The sequence below is a fragment of the Dromiciops gliroides genome, chromosome 4 (assembly GCF_019393635.1).
Source record: "Dromiciops gliroides isolate mDroGli1 chromosome 4, mDroGli1.pri, whole genome shotgun sequence".
Lineage (NCBI taxonomy): Eukaryota > Metazoa > Chordata > Mammalia > Microbiotheria > Microbiotheriidae > Dromiciops > Dromiciops gliroides.
In genome coordinates, this window is record NC_057864.1 from 235,181,972 (window position 1) to 235,201,851 (window position 19,880).

At 41.0% G+C, this 19,880-nt stretch overlaps 1 protein-coding gene and 1 pseudogene across 1 annotated transcript; one reads left to right on the forward strand and one right to left on the reverse strand.

Annotated features, from left to right (window-relative positions):
- Window positions 1-812: 812 nt before the first annotated feature.
- On the reverse strand, window positions 813-15,538 carry KRBA2 (KRAB-A domain containing 2). Its single transcript, XM_044000007.1, has 3 exons — window positions 15,489-15,538; window positions 14,502-14,560; window positions 813-2,316 (listed from the first exon to the last, which is right to left on the reverse strand). Exon 3 carries the CDS (start codon window positions 2,294-2,296, stop codon window positions 1,091-1,093), a length of 1,206 nt encoding a protein of 401 aa, XP_043855942.1. The 5' UTR covers window positions 2,297-2,316; window positions 14,502-14,560; window positions 15,489-15,538; the 3' UTR covers window positions 813-1,090.
- A 2,633-nt stretch (window positions 15,539-18,171) lies between these two features.
- On the forward strand, window positions 18,172-18,833 carry LOC122752979 (annotated as a pseudogene).
- Window positions 18,834-19,880: the final 1,047 nt, after the last annotated feature.

The window sequence follows — 19,880 nt, forward strand, 5'->3', positions numbered from 1 at the left end:
TTCATATTTTTCTTGGAAGCTTTGGATGTTGGAGCTTTGACCCTGTTATTATCTTCTTCTTCTGAGGTTGTATTGTGGTCTACTTTACCCCCAAAGAAGTTTTCGATGGTCTTCTGCTTTCTCTGCCTACTCATCCTGGCTTACTATTTCTTGGCTTTTAACTCCTTCTTTAAGTGTGGTGCTGCTTCCAGGACACAGTGTTCAAGCTACAGCTTGGCCCAGGGGATGGTTGGGCTTCTTCTCAGCCTGCCTGGCCTCACTTTCATTTGATTTTAAACTCGGGGGAGGGAGGGGGGTAGGGGCCTGCTTCTCGGCTCTGCTCCTGTTCTTGGCTTCAGAGGGTCCCAGGTGTTTGGGGTTGAGGAGGGGCAGTTTTTTATCTCACCTGGCCTGTTCTCAGGTCTGGAGATAACCTCGGGCCTATTTACTAAGAAACCAACCAGCAAAGCTTTCTGTGGTGTGGTTCTCAGCTTCCGATGAGACTGCTCCCGTGCTCCCCTCCCCCACCTGGGCCTTGAGCCGCTCAGGATTTCTTTCTGGTTGCTCGATGGGGTGGGACAGTCGAATCCTTCCTCCCAGTTCACTGGTACCCCTGCACTTACCCCCCAGGCCAGCCGTTCAGCCCTACCGTGCACTCGGTTCCAGAAGACGCCTGTGCTACAGCCAATTCAGAGGCACTGGGGCAAATTCCCCGGGCAGGTGTCTGGTGTGTTGGCCTGACTGTGGGGTTAGGCTTTATTCATGGCCCACCTCGGCTCCCTGAAATCTATCTATAGCTGGAGAAAACTCTCAGTCAGTATTTTTGTGTGTTTTTCTGCCCAGAGGGTTAGTTTATTATCAGGAGCCCTGTGCATTTAATGTCTTTCCTCTGCCATCTTGGCTCCGCCCCCCAGCCAATATACTTTAAAATCAAATATCTTTTTCCCTTCCCACCTGATCTGAGGCAAGCTTGTAGTTGTTTTTATTGCTAGGGACATCTGGACTTTGGGACAAAAACCTTTACCTCCTTTGCCTCAAACTCCCATTGGTAGGAATTTTGTTAACAGTGCATGGAAAATACACCATGAATGGTCAAAACACAACCATCTCTTCAGTGGCAGATTGGGCTCATGGTACTCTGGGATGTGCATGGCTCAGGCATTTCAGTAGGATTTGTATCAATGTTTTCTTCTATGTCAGATTTCTCTGCTGCAATTTCAGTGCCTTCTTCCTGCTTGACTTTGAGGTGGTTTTCTAGTTGTTCTTCAGCAGTCTCTAGTTCTTCCTCTGTGTGTAGAATGGAAACAGTTTCACGGGGCAAATTTGAGTCATACAGACCAAATTTAGGTTTACAACCAAACATTGCTTCATAGGGACTTTGTTGTAAGCCTGCGTGAATGGCTTTGTTTTTCATCATTTGCACAAATCGCAGACCTTCAGCCCAGTGAGGTGAATTGTTACCCTGCATCCAGGCACTCAGCAATTGTTGTACCTCCTGGTTCACTTGTTCTATCATACTTTGGCTTTGGCTTTTTTGAGGGTTTTCATAGATAATTTTCAGGTCAGGCCACATCTGATTGAGCTCACTGACAACATGGTTTACAAATTCTCTGTCACTGTCAGACTCTAATACACTGGGTGCCCCAATAACTGAGAAAATGTCTAACAATACACATGCCACCTCACGAGCCTTTTTGGATTTTAATGGACGTAAAATAATAAATTTTGTTAAGTCGTCCAGATAACTTAAGATAAATCTGAATTCCCCATCAGTGTTAGACTGCATGTCAATGAGATCAACTTGGCATCTGGAGCAAATTACCTTAAAAGTCATAGGTTTTGCTGAAAGACCTCTCTTGGGCACTGGATTCTTCTGATGACACTGTTTGCACAGAGTCAGATATAAAACAATGACTTCTTTTGTAACATTTCCATATTTTCCTTGTAATTCTTTTAGCATGCGAGTTCGTCCACCATGTCCAATACTGAGATGTGTATCATGAAGAATGTCAAATAATTCTTCCTTGTGCACATAATATCGTATCCGATCTCGCTCTCTATGAGCTGCCTCAATCAATTTCTCAGTACCGTGTATAGTGATCACATCATACTTGGCCACACGGCGGTAGTCCCTAGATGATTTCTTCCCCTTTTCTTTGGCTTCTTTTACTTCCCTTAGTGTCTGGAAGTACTTTTCCTTAGAAAAGACCTTGCTGTTGTAATTTTTGCTTTCAACTAACTTGGTTACTCTTGTAAGGAATTTCTCTCTCATGCTTCTCATCTCCAATTCCACCTTGCTTACACTTTGTGACATCATAGAAAATCAAAGAACTGATCCTAAGAATAAAAAAGAAACAATTCGTTTTTAATTCATTGCAACATTCAAAGAAAGGTCTTCCCTGAACTTCTCCCACTCTTTCAATACGTCTTTTGCCTCAAGTTTTTAAGGTTTTTTTTTCCTTAAGTTGAAGTTTTTTCTACTTGTACTTTTTTATTTTCCCACTGTTTCATCCCTACTTGAACATTTCCAAACCAAAACACAATTTTATATGGGGAAAAAAAGAGCACAAAAACAAGAAATAAATGATTGTGTGAAAAGAAACTATTACAAATTGTGTAGTTCTGATTATTAGAAAATTACCACTACTGTATATATACATGTTTTCTATGTGTAATGATTGGAATGATGCCACCTACTGGAGACTTACTATAGGAAAGCTCCACCATGAGGAAAATGCCTCAGAGGGCAAGGCCATGTGGCTTTTCCTTGGCATCAGGAAGTGACGTTTGCTCATGGGTGCTGTCTATCAAGGCTACCAGCCAATCAACTTGAGGAGCCTCCTATTTTCTGGGAGGAGACAGGAAGGAGGAAAGAGGGCCTGCGCGGAGAGCTCGGTCTCTTTTGGGTTCCTGACTTGATGGTGGCGGCGGCAGAGGACTTCATAGGAAATTTGAGGAAAAATAGGAATGCCAGGCTGTTGGAATTCTGTTCTCAATCTTTATCTTTCTATTTTTCAATAAACCCTTAAAAACCTAAACTCATTTTATCAGTGATTTTAGTCAGTTTTTCCCCAAACTGGGGGAACATATTAGAATCCACATTTAGAATCTTAAATTACACATATGGTTGCTAGAGAATTTTACATAGAGAAAAACAAGTAAATATTTTTTATTCTAATTTGAACAGTTACATGGGAAATAAAGGAACTGAGAAGAAATAATACAGAAAAGTTATTGGAAACACACAAAGGTACGCCAAATCATAAATAAGATATGTATTTTAAAACTCATACCCACCAAATTAGCAAAGATCATAAAAGATGGAATCATGTTGGAGGAGCTATGGGAATTTGTTGTTGTTCAATCATTCATTCTGGTTTGACTCTTCATGATCCCATGGACCATAGAACATCAGGCCCTTCCATCCTCCACCATATTTTGAAGTCTGTCCAAACTCATGTTCATTGCTTCCATGACACTATCCATTCCCTTTTTCCTTTTGCCTGTAATCTTTCCCAACATCAGGGTCTTTTCCAATGAGTCCTGTCTTTTCATTATGTAGCTAAAGTATTTAAGCTTATATTTCATTATTTGACCTTCCAGTGAATAGCCTGGATTAATTTCTTTAAGTATTGACTTACTTGACCTTGCTTCTGCCCAAAGGACTCTCAAAAGTCTTCTCCAGCACCACAATTTGAAAGCATCAATTCTGTGGGATTCAGCTTTCCGTACAGTCCAATTCTCACAGCCATATACTGCTACCAGAAAAACTATAGCTTTAACTATATAGACCTTTGTTGGCAAGATAAGGTCTCTGCTTTTTAGTATGCTGTCCAGATTTGTCACAGCTTTACTTCTAAGGAGTAAGCATCTTTTAATTTCATGTCTGCAGATTTGAGCCCAAGAATATAAAATCTGGCAGTGATTCCATTTCTTCCCCCTCTATTTGCCAGGAAGTGATGGGACCAGTTAACAAAGATCTTAGTGTCTTGTTTTTAAGTTTCAGGCCACTTTTTATACTCTCCTCTTTCAACCCCATTAAAAAACTTCTCAATTCTGTACTTTCTGTCATCAGCATATCTGAGATTGTTGATATTTCTCCCAACAACCTTAATTCTAGCTTTTGATTCATCCAACCTGTCATTTCCCATGATATACTCTACATATGTTTTGTTTTGGGGTTTTTTTTGGGTGAGGCAATTGGGGTTAAGTGACTTGCCCAGGGTCACACAGCTAGTAAATGTCAAGTGTCTGAGGTCGGATCTGAACTCAGGTCTTCCTGACTCCAGGGCCAGTGCTCCATCCACTGCACCACCTAGCTGCCCCTCTGAATATGTTTTTTTTTTCCAATTTTAAATAATATTTTATTTCCCCACATACAGTTACATGTAAAGACAATTTTTAACATTCATTTAAGAAAATTTCTGAGTTCCAATATTTCTCCCTCCTTCTCTCTCCTCCCCTCCTGCCACTAGAATGTAAGCAGTTTGATAGAGGGTATACATGTTCAATCATGTAAAACAGGTCTTTTTAAGCTAAGGTCTTTCCCAGGTCTCAGTTTGTCTGAAGCAATGCCCATTCAGTAATTAAAGGCCAGGTAAGTATTAAGGCAAAAGATGACCTAGTGCCTTCACAAAAAAATCATTCTGGGAGGGGAAGACCCTCAGAGTTTCTGGACAGAACAGAAACAATTGCTATTTATACTCACTCTGGGCCATCAAAATTCAAACAATGAGCAAGTGAGGCTTGGAGTGGGACCTATTATTGACCAATCAGGGAAAGCCAGAGTGATATGGGTTTAAAGGCATAGTCAAATAGCTCCATTTGAATACCAATGAGCTTTATCTGGATGTTTTTCTGAGGGATGAACTCACTGCCTTTCCTCTGCCATCTTGGCTCCCAGACCAATGAGCTTTATCAAAGCCTGGGTTTTTTTAGAGCTATATTTCAAGAAATCATCAATGAAACCTATTTGAGACAAAGAATTAGTTGTCCCAGGTTGGTGTTGTTGTTTTTTTTTTGGGGGGGGGACCAATGATAGAATAAATAAGGAAGAAAAAAAACCCTATCTTTCCATGGCCCTTAATTACATGTCATTTTTATTGTATCATGATCTGAAAAGGATACATTTAATATTTCTGCCTTTCTGCATTTGATCGTGAAGTTTTTGTGCCCTAATACATGGTCAGTTTTTGTGTAGGTGCCATGTAACACTAATTAAAAAGGTACATTCCTTTCTATGCCCATTCAGTTTTCTCCAAAGGTCTATCATATCTTACCTTTTCTAAAATTCTATTCATTTCCTTAAATTCTTTTTAAAAAAATTTTTTTTATTAGATCTGTCTAGTTCTGAGAGGGGAAAGTTGAGGTTCCTCTCTAGTATAGTTTTACTGTTTATTTCCTCCTGTAACACATTTAACTTCCCCTTTAAAATTTTGGATTCTATACCATTTGGTGCATATGTTTAGTATTGATATTACTTCATTGTCTATGGTGCCTTTTTTTTTTTAGCAAGATGTAGTTTCTTTCTTTGTTTCTTTTAATTAGATCTAGTTTTGCTTTTGCTTTCTCTGAGCAATCATGAATATTGCTACCCATGATTTTTTTTTACTTCAGCTGAAGCATAATAGATTCTGTTCCAGCCTATTACCTTTACTCTGTGTGTGTGTGACCCTGAACAAGTCACTTAATCCCAATTGCCTCACTAAAGAAGAAGAAGAAGAAAAGCCATAATCGAAAAAGAAAGAAAGAAAGCTGGATAGCATCTTTCTTCTCTTTCTTTTTTTTTTTTTTTGGTGAGGCAATTGGGGTTAAGTGACTTGCCCAGGGTCACACAGCTAGTAAGTGTTAAGTGTCTGAGGCTGGATTTGAACTCAGGTACTCCTGACTACAGCATCAGTGCTCTATCCACTGCGCCACCTAGCTGCCCCTCCACTAATTCTTAAATGATCTCTCCTAGATCTATTTTCCAGGTTAGTTGTTTTTCCAATGAGATAGTTCATATTTTCTTCTATTTTTTCTTTTCCTTTGATTTTGATTATTGATGTCTTATGGAGTCATTAGCCTCCACTTGCCTAATTCTATTTTTTTAATCCTAAATGTTTGTGTTTTATTTCAATACTAAAATGTGATGCTTCTCACTTAGAACAAAGCTAGATCTTAAGATTTCAATCCAATTCTAATTTTTAAGGAATTATTTTCATTACTTAGCTTTTGTACCTTCTTTTCCATTTGGTCAATTCTACTTTTTAAGGAGTTGATTATTCAGTGGATTTTTGTACCTCCTTTTTCATTTGTCAAATTATTTTTTTTAAGAAGTTGTTTTCTTAAGTGAATTTTTCTACATCTTTTTCCATTTTTTGTGCTTCCTTTACCAAGCTGTTGACTGTTTTTTTTCATAATTCTCTTGCACAACTCATTTCTTTTCCCAATTTTTTTATACCTCTCTTATTTGATTTTTTAAATCCCTTTTGAGCCCTTTTAGAGGTTCTTTTTGGGCCCAAGGCCAATTCATATTTCTCTTTGAGGCTTCATATGTAGGTGTTTTGACAATGTTGTCCTCTTCTGAGTTTGTGTTTTGCTCTTCCCTGTCTCCATAATAGCTTTCTATGCTCAGGGCGTTTTGTTTGTTTGTTTTTTGCTCATTTTTTCCAGCCTATTCCATGACTATTAAAGTTGAGCTCAGCTCCTGGGGTGCCAGGGGCACTTCCTGATCTGGAGGCCAGGAGTCTAGCTCCTGGCCTGCTGTGCCAGGGCTTCCTGGCCTAGTGGCTCACCTGCTATGCCATGGTTTCCAGGCCTGGAAGCTTGCCTTCTGTGTCAGGGCCACTGGGTGCAACCACCAGGCCTGCTGGGCTGGGTCACTTGACAAAGGGCTTGAGACCTCACACCTGGACCATTGTGTCACTGGCCTGCTGCATTGGCTTGGAGGCCTTAGTAACTGACCTGTGGGGGATAGGGTTGTCCTGCTGACACCAGAATGGGTATATTTAATTCAGGCAATCACTACATATACTACTGTAGGCAAGAATCCTTTAGAAGAAATGAAGTAACCCTAATAGTCAATAAGAGGGTGAGAAAAACAGTATTGAGGTATGCTCTCAAAAATGATAGAATGATATCTGTTTAAATCCAAAGCAAACAGTTCAACATCATAGTAATACAAGTCTATGCTCTAACCACTTATGCTGAAGAGGTCAAAGTTCTATTAAGACCTACATCTTCTAGAAATAACACCAAAAAGGGCAGCTAGGTGGTGCAGTGGATAGAGCACCAGCCCTGGATTCAGGAGGATCTGAGTTCAAATCTGACCTCAGACACTTGACACTAGCTGTGTGACTCTGGGCAAGTCACTTAACCCCAATTGCCTCACCAAAAAAAAAAAAAAGAAGAAAGAAAGAACACCCCAAAAAATGCCACATTCATCATAGGGAATTGAAATGCTGTGAGGATACAGATATAATAATGTATTTTTGGAAGTGAACTGGTCCAACTCTTCTATGACAATTTGGTATTTTGTAAGAAAAATGATTGAACTGTTATTGCTTTGATCTGCAGATTCCATTACTAGCACTGATTTCAATGAGTTCAAAGATGGAAATAAAGATAGATATAAAAAATATACACGTGTACATATATATATGTGTATGTGTCATATATGTAGTTTTGTGTGTATGTCATATATACTATTATACACAAATAAATACACTGTATATGTACAGTTATGCTAAAATATTCAGAGCAGTACTTTTTTGTGTGTGTGAGGCAACTGGGATTAAGTGGCTTGCTCAGGGTCACACAGCTAGTAAGTCTCAAGTGTCTGAGGCCGGATCTGAACTCAGGTCCTCCTGAATCCATGGCCAGTACTCTATCTACTGCATCACCTAGCTGCTCCCCCAGAGCAGTACTTTTGTGACAGAAAAAAAAACAGAAATAGAGTGGAGACCCATCAATTGAGGAATAGCTGAACAAATTGTGATAAAGGAATGTAACAGAATATTATTATGCCAAAAGAAACAACAAATAGGAGTTCAGAGAAACTTGGGAAGTATGATGTGATGCAGAGTGAAAAAAGCATAATCAAGAGAGCAGGCACAATGACCATGATAATGTAAAGGAAAATAATACTTAAACACACCAGAATCCAGATTAATGCAACAACCAATCTTGATTCCAAAGGCTGGTGAAATATACTCACTTCCTCTTAGAGAAGAAGCTAAGGGTTGCAGAATGACTGTTGAACATGGTCAACATATCTGTTTAACTAGTTTGACTATTTTTGTGGGTCTTTTTGCTATAAGGGAGAATTTTATAGTGGTAAGGGAAGTACTGAAAGTGATATTTTTTTAAAGCATCACTAAAACATTTTCTTATAAAAGGTCTGAGTTTGGATATTTTCTATTTCTTTTATTTGTAGGCACATTGCTGGGCACAAAGTTTGGTTTTAGAATGAAATATCTTTCGGTTATTTTATTTAAGATGGTAGTATAATACCTATTTCAAAATAGCCCCTCCTAAAGAGGTTATATAAAGTATTATAAGCATTGATGCAGATAGGATGTTGTTCTACAAATTAAACTGTGAATTGCTATTATGTATAGCTTGCTTTTCTTTTAATATTTATATAATAAATTGGTATAATAAATTCAACAGTCCTTTTTTTTTTTTTTAAGGCAATCAAGGTTAAGTGTCTTGACCAGGGTCACAGAGCTAGTAAGTTGAATTTGAACTTACTCAAGTTATCCTGACTCCTGGGCTGGTGCTCTATCCATTGTACCTACCTGCCACTAACACCTGATTTCCAAAACTGTCCTGTTTACTTGTGATTCCTTCTGGCCTTCCTTCTATTCTGTGCATTTAAAAATGTATTTCAATTACCCTCTTTTTTTTCCTTTTTTTTATTCAACCTTCTGCCTAGCTCTCCATCTACTCCCTCTACTTCCACAAGACTGTATAAGAAACAAAACCTTTCTAACAAATATGTGGAGTCAAGCAAAACAAATTCCCGCATTGAATAGGTCTGAAAACGTATGTCTCATTTTGCAATTTGAGTCTATCATCTCTCTTTCAGAAGGTAGGGAGCAGGTTTCATCATCAGCATGGAAGGCTGTATGGTTTAACTTTTATAAATTTTTATTTAAAAAGGCATTTTCACATATAAAATATGGCTCACAAGAAAGGATGGTATATGAAACCAATTTCATATATACAAGGTAAAAATCTTTTAATCCATTTATTACCAGAATGAGTTCATGCTTTGAGACTTACTTGCCATCAAAATCAATCAAGAGGGACAGCTAGGTGGCCCAGTGGATAGAGCACAGGCCCTGGAGTCAGGAGTACCTGAGTTCAAATCCAGCCTCAGACACTTAACACTTACTAGCTGTGTGACCCTGGACAAGTCACTTAACCCCAATTGCCTCACTTAAATAAAAAAATCAATCAAGGATAAATTCCCTGAAACTAAAGGGGCCAGATAGGTGGGTTTCAAAAAAAGTGGATGGAACAAGATATTATTCATCTCCTCAGATGATTTTTCTTAATCAGCTAGAGACCCTTGTAACAGTTTATACTTTTTAAAACTTCTATTTTATTTTACTTTTTTTTTTTTGCAGGGCAATGAGGGTTAAATGACTTGCCCAGGGTCACACAGCTAGTAAGTATCAAGTGTCTGAGGCCGGATTTGAACTCAGGTACTCCTGAATCCAGGGCTGGTGCTTTACCACTGTGCCATCTAGCTGCCCCTTATTTTACTTTTTTAAATTATCAAGCATTAATTTTTTTTCTCCCTCTTGACTCTCCTTCCCCCTACTAGTTTAGACTTCTATGGAACTAAACATTTTACAAAGTACTTTCCTCAGTATTTTTGTTGGGTATTATTATCCCCATTTAAAGATAAGAAATTGAGGTTCAGAGATTTTAAATGTCTTGTCCATGGTCACACAGCTGGGATTTAAAGTCAGATTTTCTGTTTTTGAATTCAGTACTCTTTCCCAGATGCCATGATGAACTCCAGGTAAACAGGTCTCCTTTCAGCTACTTTGGAAGAAGAGTGTGAGAAGAGAGGACGTGAGCAAATTTAGTTAGCATTTATATAGGGCTCTAAGTGTTTTAGAAATATGCTTTCAAAATTGCAAAGTGCTTTAGAAATATGATCTCATTTTGTCCTCACAATAACCTAGGGAGGTAGGTGCTATCATTATCACAATTCTACAGACAAGAGAGTGGTTAAGTGCCTATGGTCACAGAGGTAGTTAAGTGCCTAAGGCTGGATTTTAACTTTGGTTTCCCTTCCTCTAGAGCCACTGGACCAAATAAGGAAATCATGTGGAGCAATTTGGAGGGGGTTGGGCTTGTGAAGTAGGTGAGAGGCTAAATTTGACCCTTTCGGGGTTTGAAAGAAGGACCTGATGAAGGGCAATTAAAGAGGGAATAAAAGGATTAAAGAGGATCAAGGAGAATTCTCTATCTTTGTTCAGTCATTTAGTCTTGTCCTCTCTATCCTCCACTTGAACTCAATCCATCTCTTGAAGTTCCGTCCAAGTTCATGTTTGTTGTTTCCATGATACTATCCATCCATCTCATCCTCTGCTGTCCCCTTTTCCTTTTGCTGTCAATCTTTTCCAACATCAGGGATTTTTGCAATGAGTCCTCTCTTTTCATTATGTGGCCAAAGTATTTAAGCTTCAGCTTCAATATTTGATCTTCCAGTGAATAGCCTAAATTACTTTCTTTTAGTATTGACTGATTTGATCTCCTTGCTGTCCAAGGGACTCTCCAAAGTTCTCCACCCCCACAAGTCGAAAGAATCAGCTCTGTGGGGCTCAGTTTTCCTTCCTTTCCTTTCCAGTATTAGCACCTACCTTCCAGGGTTGTTGTGAGGATCAATGAAATATTTGTAAAGTGCTCAGCATAGTGCCTGGCGCACGTGTGTGTAAGTGTGTGTGTGCGCGCGCGCGCGCTCGCTCGCTCGCGCTTAATAATATCCTTGTTCTTTTCCCCTTCCCCCTCAGGTACTGAAATAATTGGCAGATTTGATTGTTACCACTGTCAGTATTTTTTTCCTTAAATCATGCTAAATGGGAGAGATACCACAACATTGGAGAAGGGAAAATGACCTGATTTCTTTTTCTTTTTAAAAATTATTATTATTTTATTTTAATTTTTTTGCAGGGCAATGAGGGTTACATGACTTGCCCAGGGTCACACAGCTAGTAAGTGTCAAGTGTCTGAGGCCAAATTTGAACTCAAGTCCTGAATTCAGGGCAGATGTTTTATCCACTGTGCCACCTAGTAGCCCTCCTGACTTTCAAAAAAGGCAAGAGGATAGGATCTGCAAACTATAGTCCAATGAACTTGCCTTCAACTCCAGGGAAAATTCTACACTGGATTATTAAAGAGAGTGTTGGTTAACATCCAGAAAGGGAAGCAGAGATTACAGTCAGGAGATCTTCATCATGAACCCATCATGCTAATTATATTTACTTCTTTGGACAGGATTACTAAAACTAGTACATGGGGGAATGTTATATATACTTTATATTTTAGCAAAATATTTTTTCAGTAAAATATCCCAAACCTTATTTGTGGAGAAGATGGAGAGATGTGGATGAATCGATCATATTAGATGAATTCAGAACTAGTTGGATGGTTAGACTTAAAGAATAATTGTTAATAGAGCAATGTCAGTCTGGCAGCAGAACTCCATTGAAGCACTTCAGGGATACTGAGTTTGGTCCTGTGCTATTTAATCTTTTTATTAATGGCATGGATGGCATGTTCATCACATTTGCTGTTGACCCAAAGCTCGAAGGGCCAGCTAACACAGTGGATAACAATCAGGATCCAAAAAGATCTTGGCAGCCTAGAGCACTGGATCCAATCTAATGGGATGAAATTCAGTTGGGATAAAAGTAAAGACTTACAATTGAGTTTTTTAAAAGTTAACTTCTGGGGCAGCTAGGTGGCGCAGTGGATAGAGCACTGGCCCTGGATTCAGGAGTACCTGAGTTCAGATCCGGCCTCAGACGCTTAACACTTACTAGCTGTGTGACCCTGGGCAAGTCACTTAACCCCAATTGCCTCACCAAAAATAAATAAAGTCAACTTCCCAAATACAAGATGGAAGAAGCATGGTTAGAAGCTGTTCTGTTTTAGTTGCAGGCTGTAAGGATTGGAATGACACTACCTGCTGGAGAGCTACTGTAGGAAAGCTCTGCCATGAGGAGAAGGCATCTGAGGGCAAGCCATGTGGCTTTTCTTTGGCGTCAGGAAGTGACATTTGCTTGTGGGAGGAAGAAGGGGCGAGGCTGGCTCTCTCTCTTTCGCCAGGACTCTCGTGGAGAGCAGAGCAGGAGACATTGGCTCCCTGAGATAGACAGCTGAATCTAGGCCTTTCTCTCTCTCTTCACCAAATTCTTTTTCTCCTTAATAAATGCTTAAAAGTCTAACTCTTGCTAAAGCTTATAATTTATTGGCAACCACTCATTAGATACTTTAGATAGACTAGCTAGAATTTTAGCCCCTTACAAGGCTCAAAATGAGTAATCAGTATATTATGGTAGTCTTGGGCTGCATTGAGGCATAGCTTCAAGGAATGATGGGTGATTATCAAATCCCACTGTATTCTGCCCTAGTCAGACTTCATCTAAAGTACTGTATTCAGTGGTGTCCAGACACCACCGTTTAAAAAAGGCATAGATAATGAGAGGAATAATGTCCTCCTCTAAAGGCAGGATACATTATTCAAGTCCTGGGGGTTTCTCCCGAGCCCCCCCACCCCCCCCCACCATCTCCACCATTCCTTCCTTTTTCCTGCTGAGTTAACAGAGGTTCTCTGAAGTTAGAGATAACAAAGAATCATAAAATCTCAGGGTCTGGTTGTCCCATGGGGTTGGGGGCAGCAGTGGTACCACATCTGGCAGGGGAGTCTACATGTTTAGAAGTGTTCTGAAGAATGTGAACCCAGATGGGGGAGGGACCTTGCATTATAAAAAGGAAACTTTGTTGTGGCAAGGTGCGCCACTCTTCTAGAGTACCTGCCCTTTCTTTCAAGATTGTAATAAAATGGCCTTCCTTCTTTGCACCAGACTGGGAGTCATGCTTCAGTTTACCTGTTTCTAACAGATAAGCTGGAGAGTATCCAGATAAAAGCAACCTAGATAGTCGAAGGCCTTGAGTCCATGTCTTAGCAATCAATTATTTATTAAGCAGTGATTCTGTACTATGTGCCTAGCACTCTGCTAGGTGATGGGGATATAAAGAAAAGAATGAAACAGTCCTTGCCTTCAACGAACTTACATTCAGTTGGTGGAAAACAACATGAAAAAATACAAGGCAAATTTTAGGGGATAGGACACTAGTAGCTGAGGGAATAGGGAAAGGATCCACGTAGAAAGTATCACTTGAAAGAATTTTCAGGGAAATAATGGATTCCAAGGGGTGGAGAGGAGGAGGAAATGCATTGCAGCCAGTACAAAGGTACAGAGAAAAGAGATGGAGTATGACAAAAGAGGATCAGAAAGAAGTCCAATGTAGCTGAATTTTGGGGGAAGAAAAGGAAGAAATATATAATAATTATGTATAACTTTGAATTGAAAATGAAATAATTTTGAATGTATAACTTCAAAAAGTAGGTTGGGCCCAGGTTGTAAAGGGCTTTAAAAACTAAACTGCATTAAGGAAGTAGTAGAAAAGAAGAGATAGAACAGAAAAGGTCTAAATGATGATAGATAGTACTCTCAAGGCAGCTAGGTGGCAGAATGGATAAAGCACTGGCCCTGGATTCAAGAATTCAAATCTGGCCTCAGACACTTAACACTTACTAACTGTGTGACCCTGGGCAAGTCACTTAACCCCAATTGCCTCACTAAAAAAAAAAAAAAGTTAAAAAAAAGAAAGTACTCTCAATGAATGTGTGAGATATTAGGTATATAGGTGAGAAAGGGTGAGATGTCTGTGATATAATATGAAATAGCATAAGTCCAGTGTCAAGTTCTATATTACTGGTCTGCCTCAGTGCTTCTTCTTTTTTTTTTTTTTTAAAGTGAGGCAATTGGGGTTAAGTGACTTGCCCAGGGTCACACAGCTAGTAAGTGTTAAATGTCTGAGGCCAGATTTGAACTGAGGTACTCCTGATTCCAGGGCTGGTGCTCTATCCACTGGGCCACCTAGCTGCCCCCTGCCTTGGTGCTCCTTGTGGGCAGAGAAGGAAGAGGTTGGCTCACTTGTGCCCACACTTCTCCAGGCTAAGGGTCAAAGAACATACATGTGACAATAACTTTTTCAGAAACTGTATAATCATGTGTGGACTACTGTGTCTCAAAGAGAGACCCACAAAAGATGATCAAGCAACCAGTGAGTACTTCACATGAAGCACATCATCTCTCAGGATGGTCCAGGTATCCAATGGGAGAAGACCTAGGGCTCAGCTCCTTTGAGGTAAGGTTGATTAGGCAGAGGATGAAGATAACAGAATTAGAGATGAAATTACATTCATAGACAAGAACCAGCAAGAAACTTACCAGGATCCCAGCTTCCATTCCTCTTCACCTAGGGAAAGGTAGGAACCTGAGAGTGAGAGCTGAAAGAGGTCAGAAAAGGAAACTTAAGAAGTGTATTAAGAGCCAATATATTAGAGAATTAAGACCAAGAGCCATTCCCCAATAGATCAACAGTTAAAGGACAGAAACAGTTTTTGGAAGAAAAAATGTAAAGGAGCAACAACGATATGGAAAAAAAAAATGTTTCAAATCAGTAGAGAAATGCAGATTAAAGTAATTCTAAGATTTCATTTCATTCCCAGAAAATTAGCAAAGGTGATAAAAATGGAAATAGTCAATATTAGAGGCCCACTCATACAACTGCAGGTTAGGCCATGAATTGGTATAAAAGTTTGGAATTATTCAGGAACAGTGAAAAAACTGTTCATATCTTTAAGTGTTTCGGGTGTGCCCATCTTGTTGCTCACAGACTCTAAATTCGGAGGGCAGGGACCGTGTCTCTTGCTTTTCCTCCCTGTCTATCCCACTGGGTCACCAAGGCCGACCACCAAGTGACCAAAGCTGACCCCTGGGGGGGGGTGTCACCACGTTCCCCAAACCCCAGTCGAGGTTTGTTTAGAGTGGGGTTGGGGCAGGTCCCAAAGAGCTATCTCCTCACCTATCTGTGGTAATAATGAATTTGGAAACACGGACCTTGTTCACGGGTGGGAAGGACCCTTCCCCAGAAACAGATGTAGCGCAGCCCCACCCCCCTTCCAGGTTTTACTAAAAAAAAGAGGCTCTGGCAAGAGAAGGAGCTGGGCCGGGGTCACAGAGAGTGTGTGGTGGAGGCGGGGCCAATGAGGACAGCTCTGAGGAGAGGGCCCCTCCCTCCACCGCTCTCCTGCTCTCCGCGGTGCGCACGGACCCTCCCCCTCCCCTTTTGCTCTCACCCCGCCCCTCCCTCCATCCCTCCCTCCAGCCGCGGGCGCGCGCTCCCGCGCCGCCACCTGCCAACCAGAGCCTCACCTGCCCCACTGGCCCAGAATGTGGTCCAGACCACGTTTTCCGGCTCCTGGCGGAAGCGGTTAGAACACTGGCCTAGAAGACCCGCCCCCTATCGTCTCAAGGTTCCGCCCCGAGGCTGAGAAAGGGAGTAGGGGAGGCTGGAAGCGGAGGCGTGTTGGCGCTAGAGCCCCCAGGGCTGGGTTCTGGTCCTTGTTCTGACGCTAACTCACTCCCTAACTTTGGGTAAGCCACTGCCTCCCTTTATTTATCCGTAAATGGCGAGGGCTGGCCTAGACCCCTAGCTTCTTAAACAGTGGGTCGGTAACTGAATGTGGGGGTTGCAAAAAATTTGGCAACAGTAAAAGGTTATATATACCTATTTGATATACCTATATACCCGCCATCGCGTCAAACTTTCTGGGGGAAAAGGGGTCGGGAGTGGAAAAAATTTAAGAAGCCCTGGCCTAGACTAGACCACTCATTCAGTCCCCAGTTTTTGAGTACCTTCTGTTTGCTTGATACCCTGGGGCAGTGGTTTCCCAGCAATGTTGTTTCCCAGCTCCTCACATCTGCGTTGTTCCCACTCCAGTCCATCCCCAACTAAGCTGACAAAGCGATCTTCCCCAAGCCGGTCTGTCCATGTCAGCCCCCTACTACACACCGTGCCCTTTAAAAGAATCATTGAAACATTCATATACACTTTAATAAAACAACCTAGGCAAATTATATCATACCAACATGAGTAATTTTGAGAAATATGATAGGACTTTTAATATATACACAAAGATCATATAAGGTCACACGTTTCACGCTCAAATGCAGCAAGCAATGAGACCACTCAATTCATCTGAGTCTTGAGCTTACAACAGCTCAGTGTGGGGAGCAAGTAAGAACCACAATCATTTCACAACCTCTTAATGGACTTTGTTCCGTCCTTTTAGTCATATCCGACTCTTTGAGACCCCATTTGGATTTTTCTTGGCAAAGATACTGGAGTGGTTTGCCATTTCCATCTTTAGCTCATTTTACAGATGAGGAAACTGAGACAAACTGTTAAGTGACTTGCCCAGGGTCACACAGTTCTTCAGTGTCTGTGGCCACATTTGAACTCAGGAAGATGAATCTTCGTGACTTCGGGCCCAGCGGGCATATTGACGGCGCCACCTAGCTGCCAGATAGTGGGAAGTAGGGACAGATGCAATGTAACAAACGATGTAGATTAGATACTTTTATCCACCCTTGTAACAACTATTTGTTGCCTTTGGATGAGAGATACCTGAAGTATTGCTTAAATGGTTACCTCTACCCCGCACTTCTTTCTAAAAGGACTTCTTTCACAACTGTAGAAGCATTTGGTCCACTCCCCTTGTTGTCTGACATTGAACAAAGTATGTCTTCATTCTGATAACAAACCTTCTATGGCAAAATTTCCCCTAGAAGACCCCATTTTCTCCCTTGAATACTTTACCCTTTCTCCACCCCACTCTCTCTAGTGAAAGCTGCAGAATGCAGTCGATTGGCTGGGTATTATAAGCAGGCCTGAACAGTCATAAAAACCAAATCTGTACCCTTATCAGTTTCCTTAGCATGATAATAAATCTTCTTGCTTTCCATTTGGCCCTCCTATTTTTGATGCACAATCATTAGACACCCATTGATGGTTATTCCTCTCCCAAGATATGGAGAAAATATGCTAGTGGTGATGGGCATGATTTAAAAATGACCTAGTAGGCATCTAGGTGGGGGCCTGGAAGTCAGGAAGACTCATCTTCCTAAAGATATGGGGCTTAGGATAAATCAGAAGTTTTTCCTGTGAGAAGCAAAACTAGATAACAGAATACACATATCTGAAGAATCAAAGGACTTAATAGTTTAGATTGACCAACTGGATATCAGGACAAACAAACCTAAGAAGTAAGGGGAGATAAAATTCTATAGCAGGAAAGTCAGTTAGGCTTGGCTACTACCTGACCTGAACTAGGAGACAGAGATAACCCGAGGGGTCAGGACCATCATTCCAAAAAAATCTTCCTCAACCCTCAGGAATATGATAAGCATCCAAGATTTCCCCACCTCACCCCATCCCAAAAAGGAACTTTTCATTTTCAGGTGGTCAAACCATTTACCCTCTATAAAAGCATTTTCCTTCAATCTGGTTTGGGGCAGGCAGGAGGGGGGCGGAGTTCTAAACTTTCCTCCAGCCCCTTGTGTGGAACAAAAACCTTACTTTTACCTTTAATCAGGACTTGTGTGAGTTTTAATTCTTTAATAGAGGAAATCCAAGAACCAGTATTTTTCCCCTGCTACACTAAGTTCAAATCTGGCCTCAGATTTCTGACTAGCTTTCTGACCTTGGACAAGCCACTTAATCCTGTTTGCCTCAGGTTCCTCATCTGTAAAATGAGCTGGAGAAGGAAATGGCAAACTGCTCCAGTATTTTTGCCAAGAAAACCTCAAATGGGGTGAGGAAGGGTCAGACATGGCTGGAAAACAACCGAACACATTAAACAATCTGTACTGCATTCATTATCTGTTAGAATTCACAGTGTTAGCCCACAGTGGGCCCCCCAAGGGGAAGTGAGTGGCCACAGCTGGGATTACATGCAGTGGTGATGGCTGCAGCCGCTGGGAGTCTTCTGAACACTGAGTGGAAGTGATGGACACCAGGCTTGACCTCAGCCCTTACCCTGCATACAGCCTGGACATGGATCCCACCAGCCAAGATATCAACCTGAATTCTCCTAACAAAGGTCTACTATCAGATACCATGACAGATGTGCCTTGTGGATATAGGGACTGCCAGGACCTCCATTCCTGAGGGCCTGACAGTGGCAGAGGAAGAAGAGCTCAGATCTGAACTCACTAAGGTGGAAAAAGAGATTGTGACATTATGCCAAGTCCTGGCAGCCAAAGAGAGACACTGTGGTGAGCTGAAAAGGAAGCTGGGATGGACTGAAGCAGAATCTTTCAAAGAGTTGGCATGATGTTCAGGTCTCCAATGCCTATGTGAAAACATCTGAGCAACTTGGAGAGTGGAATGAGAAAGTTACACAGTCTGACCTATATCTTTCAGCAAGCAACACATTGGAGGACTGGAGTGAGAAATTAACCCATTCAGAAGCTTACAAGAAGACTCAAGAAACTCTCTCAGGCAGGACAGAAGACTTTAGCTGCCCTGTCCAATGTGGGCTCTACTATCAGCAGGAAACTTGGAGATATGAGGAACTCTACAACCTTCAAGTCTTTGGAAGACCGAGTTGGGACCATAAAGTCCATAAAATTGGAGGCTGGGAGAATGTCAGTGACAACATTCCTTCACCAACAGGAAGCAGTGATAAACCTCTGCAGGATCATGCTCCTTTCTAGACTCCTTTGGAAGTTTACTCTGCACAGAATGAGTTCAAGAACCCTCTCAACTCATCATTCAAGCCAGGAAATGGATAGAGTCCAGTTTCGAGAATTCATATCCATACACATATAGACACTTGCTGCTGGATTTGAGTAAAATAGAGAACAAATATTTTTGTACATAGATATTTTACACTAAAGTTTATAGATGAAATGTATCAGTGTGCTATTCTTCCCCCGGGGTGGGAGGCACATTTAAATGGACAGGACTTTCTCATTGGGTATAGAAGCCCAAGCTTGAACTCCCATTTGGAAAACACTACAGCTTAGCTGAATGCCCAAATAGATTTCTGTTTGGGAATGGAAAGAAGTATAATTATGAAACACACTTTTTGAAAATGTTTCTTTTCTCCCTTCCTTCAGTTTCTGAAAGCTCTTATAAGTAATCTAGAAAACTTTAACTAGTTCAGTTATTCCCCCGCCCCCCCCAAAAAAGATTGTCAGGATGTGAAACTGTCCATTTTTCTGTGCCTTCCAGAAAGGAGACTCTAATTAGCAGCTGTCTGGTCGTTACACTAATGCTGAAACTTGAATAAAACAAAAATCTTTATTTTTTAAATGCAGTGGACTTTTCAAAAATCAAAATGAAGCAAAGCAGCTTTTGTCTCATATTAGGGAAATATTATCTTGGAACTCTGAAGCTGAAATGCCAGCCTTGCATCACCTTATACTTTACTTGTTTATAATCTTTTTATATAGAGAAATTGAGGGTTCTCAAGCTGGTTTATTTATTTTGTTGAGGCAATTGGGGTCAAGTGACTTGCCCAGGGTCACACAGCTAGCAAGTGTGTAAAGTGTCTGAGGCTGGATCTGAACTCAGGTACTCCTGAATCCAGGGCGGGTGCTCTATCACACTGCGCCACCTAGCTGCCCCCTTTAAGCTGGGTTTTGAGCACTGTGTGGTTTTGCATTTAACCCTCATGGCAGCCTGCCTGTGCCAGTTTGTGTGTTTATTTAGCTCATTCCCTAACTTCATTTGAGTGTATGAAACTTGCTTCTCTGTTC

What these genes read in the sequence shown, in the direction of transcription:
- KRBA2 (XM_044000007.1), bottom strand. Translation starts at nt 2,296, where the DNA reads ATGATGTCACAAAGTGTAAGCAAGGTGGAATTGGAGATGAGAAGCATG.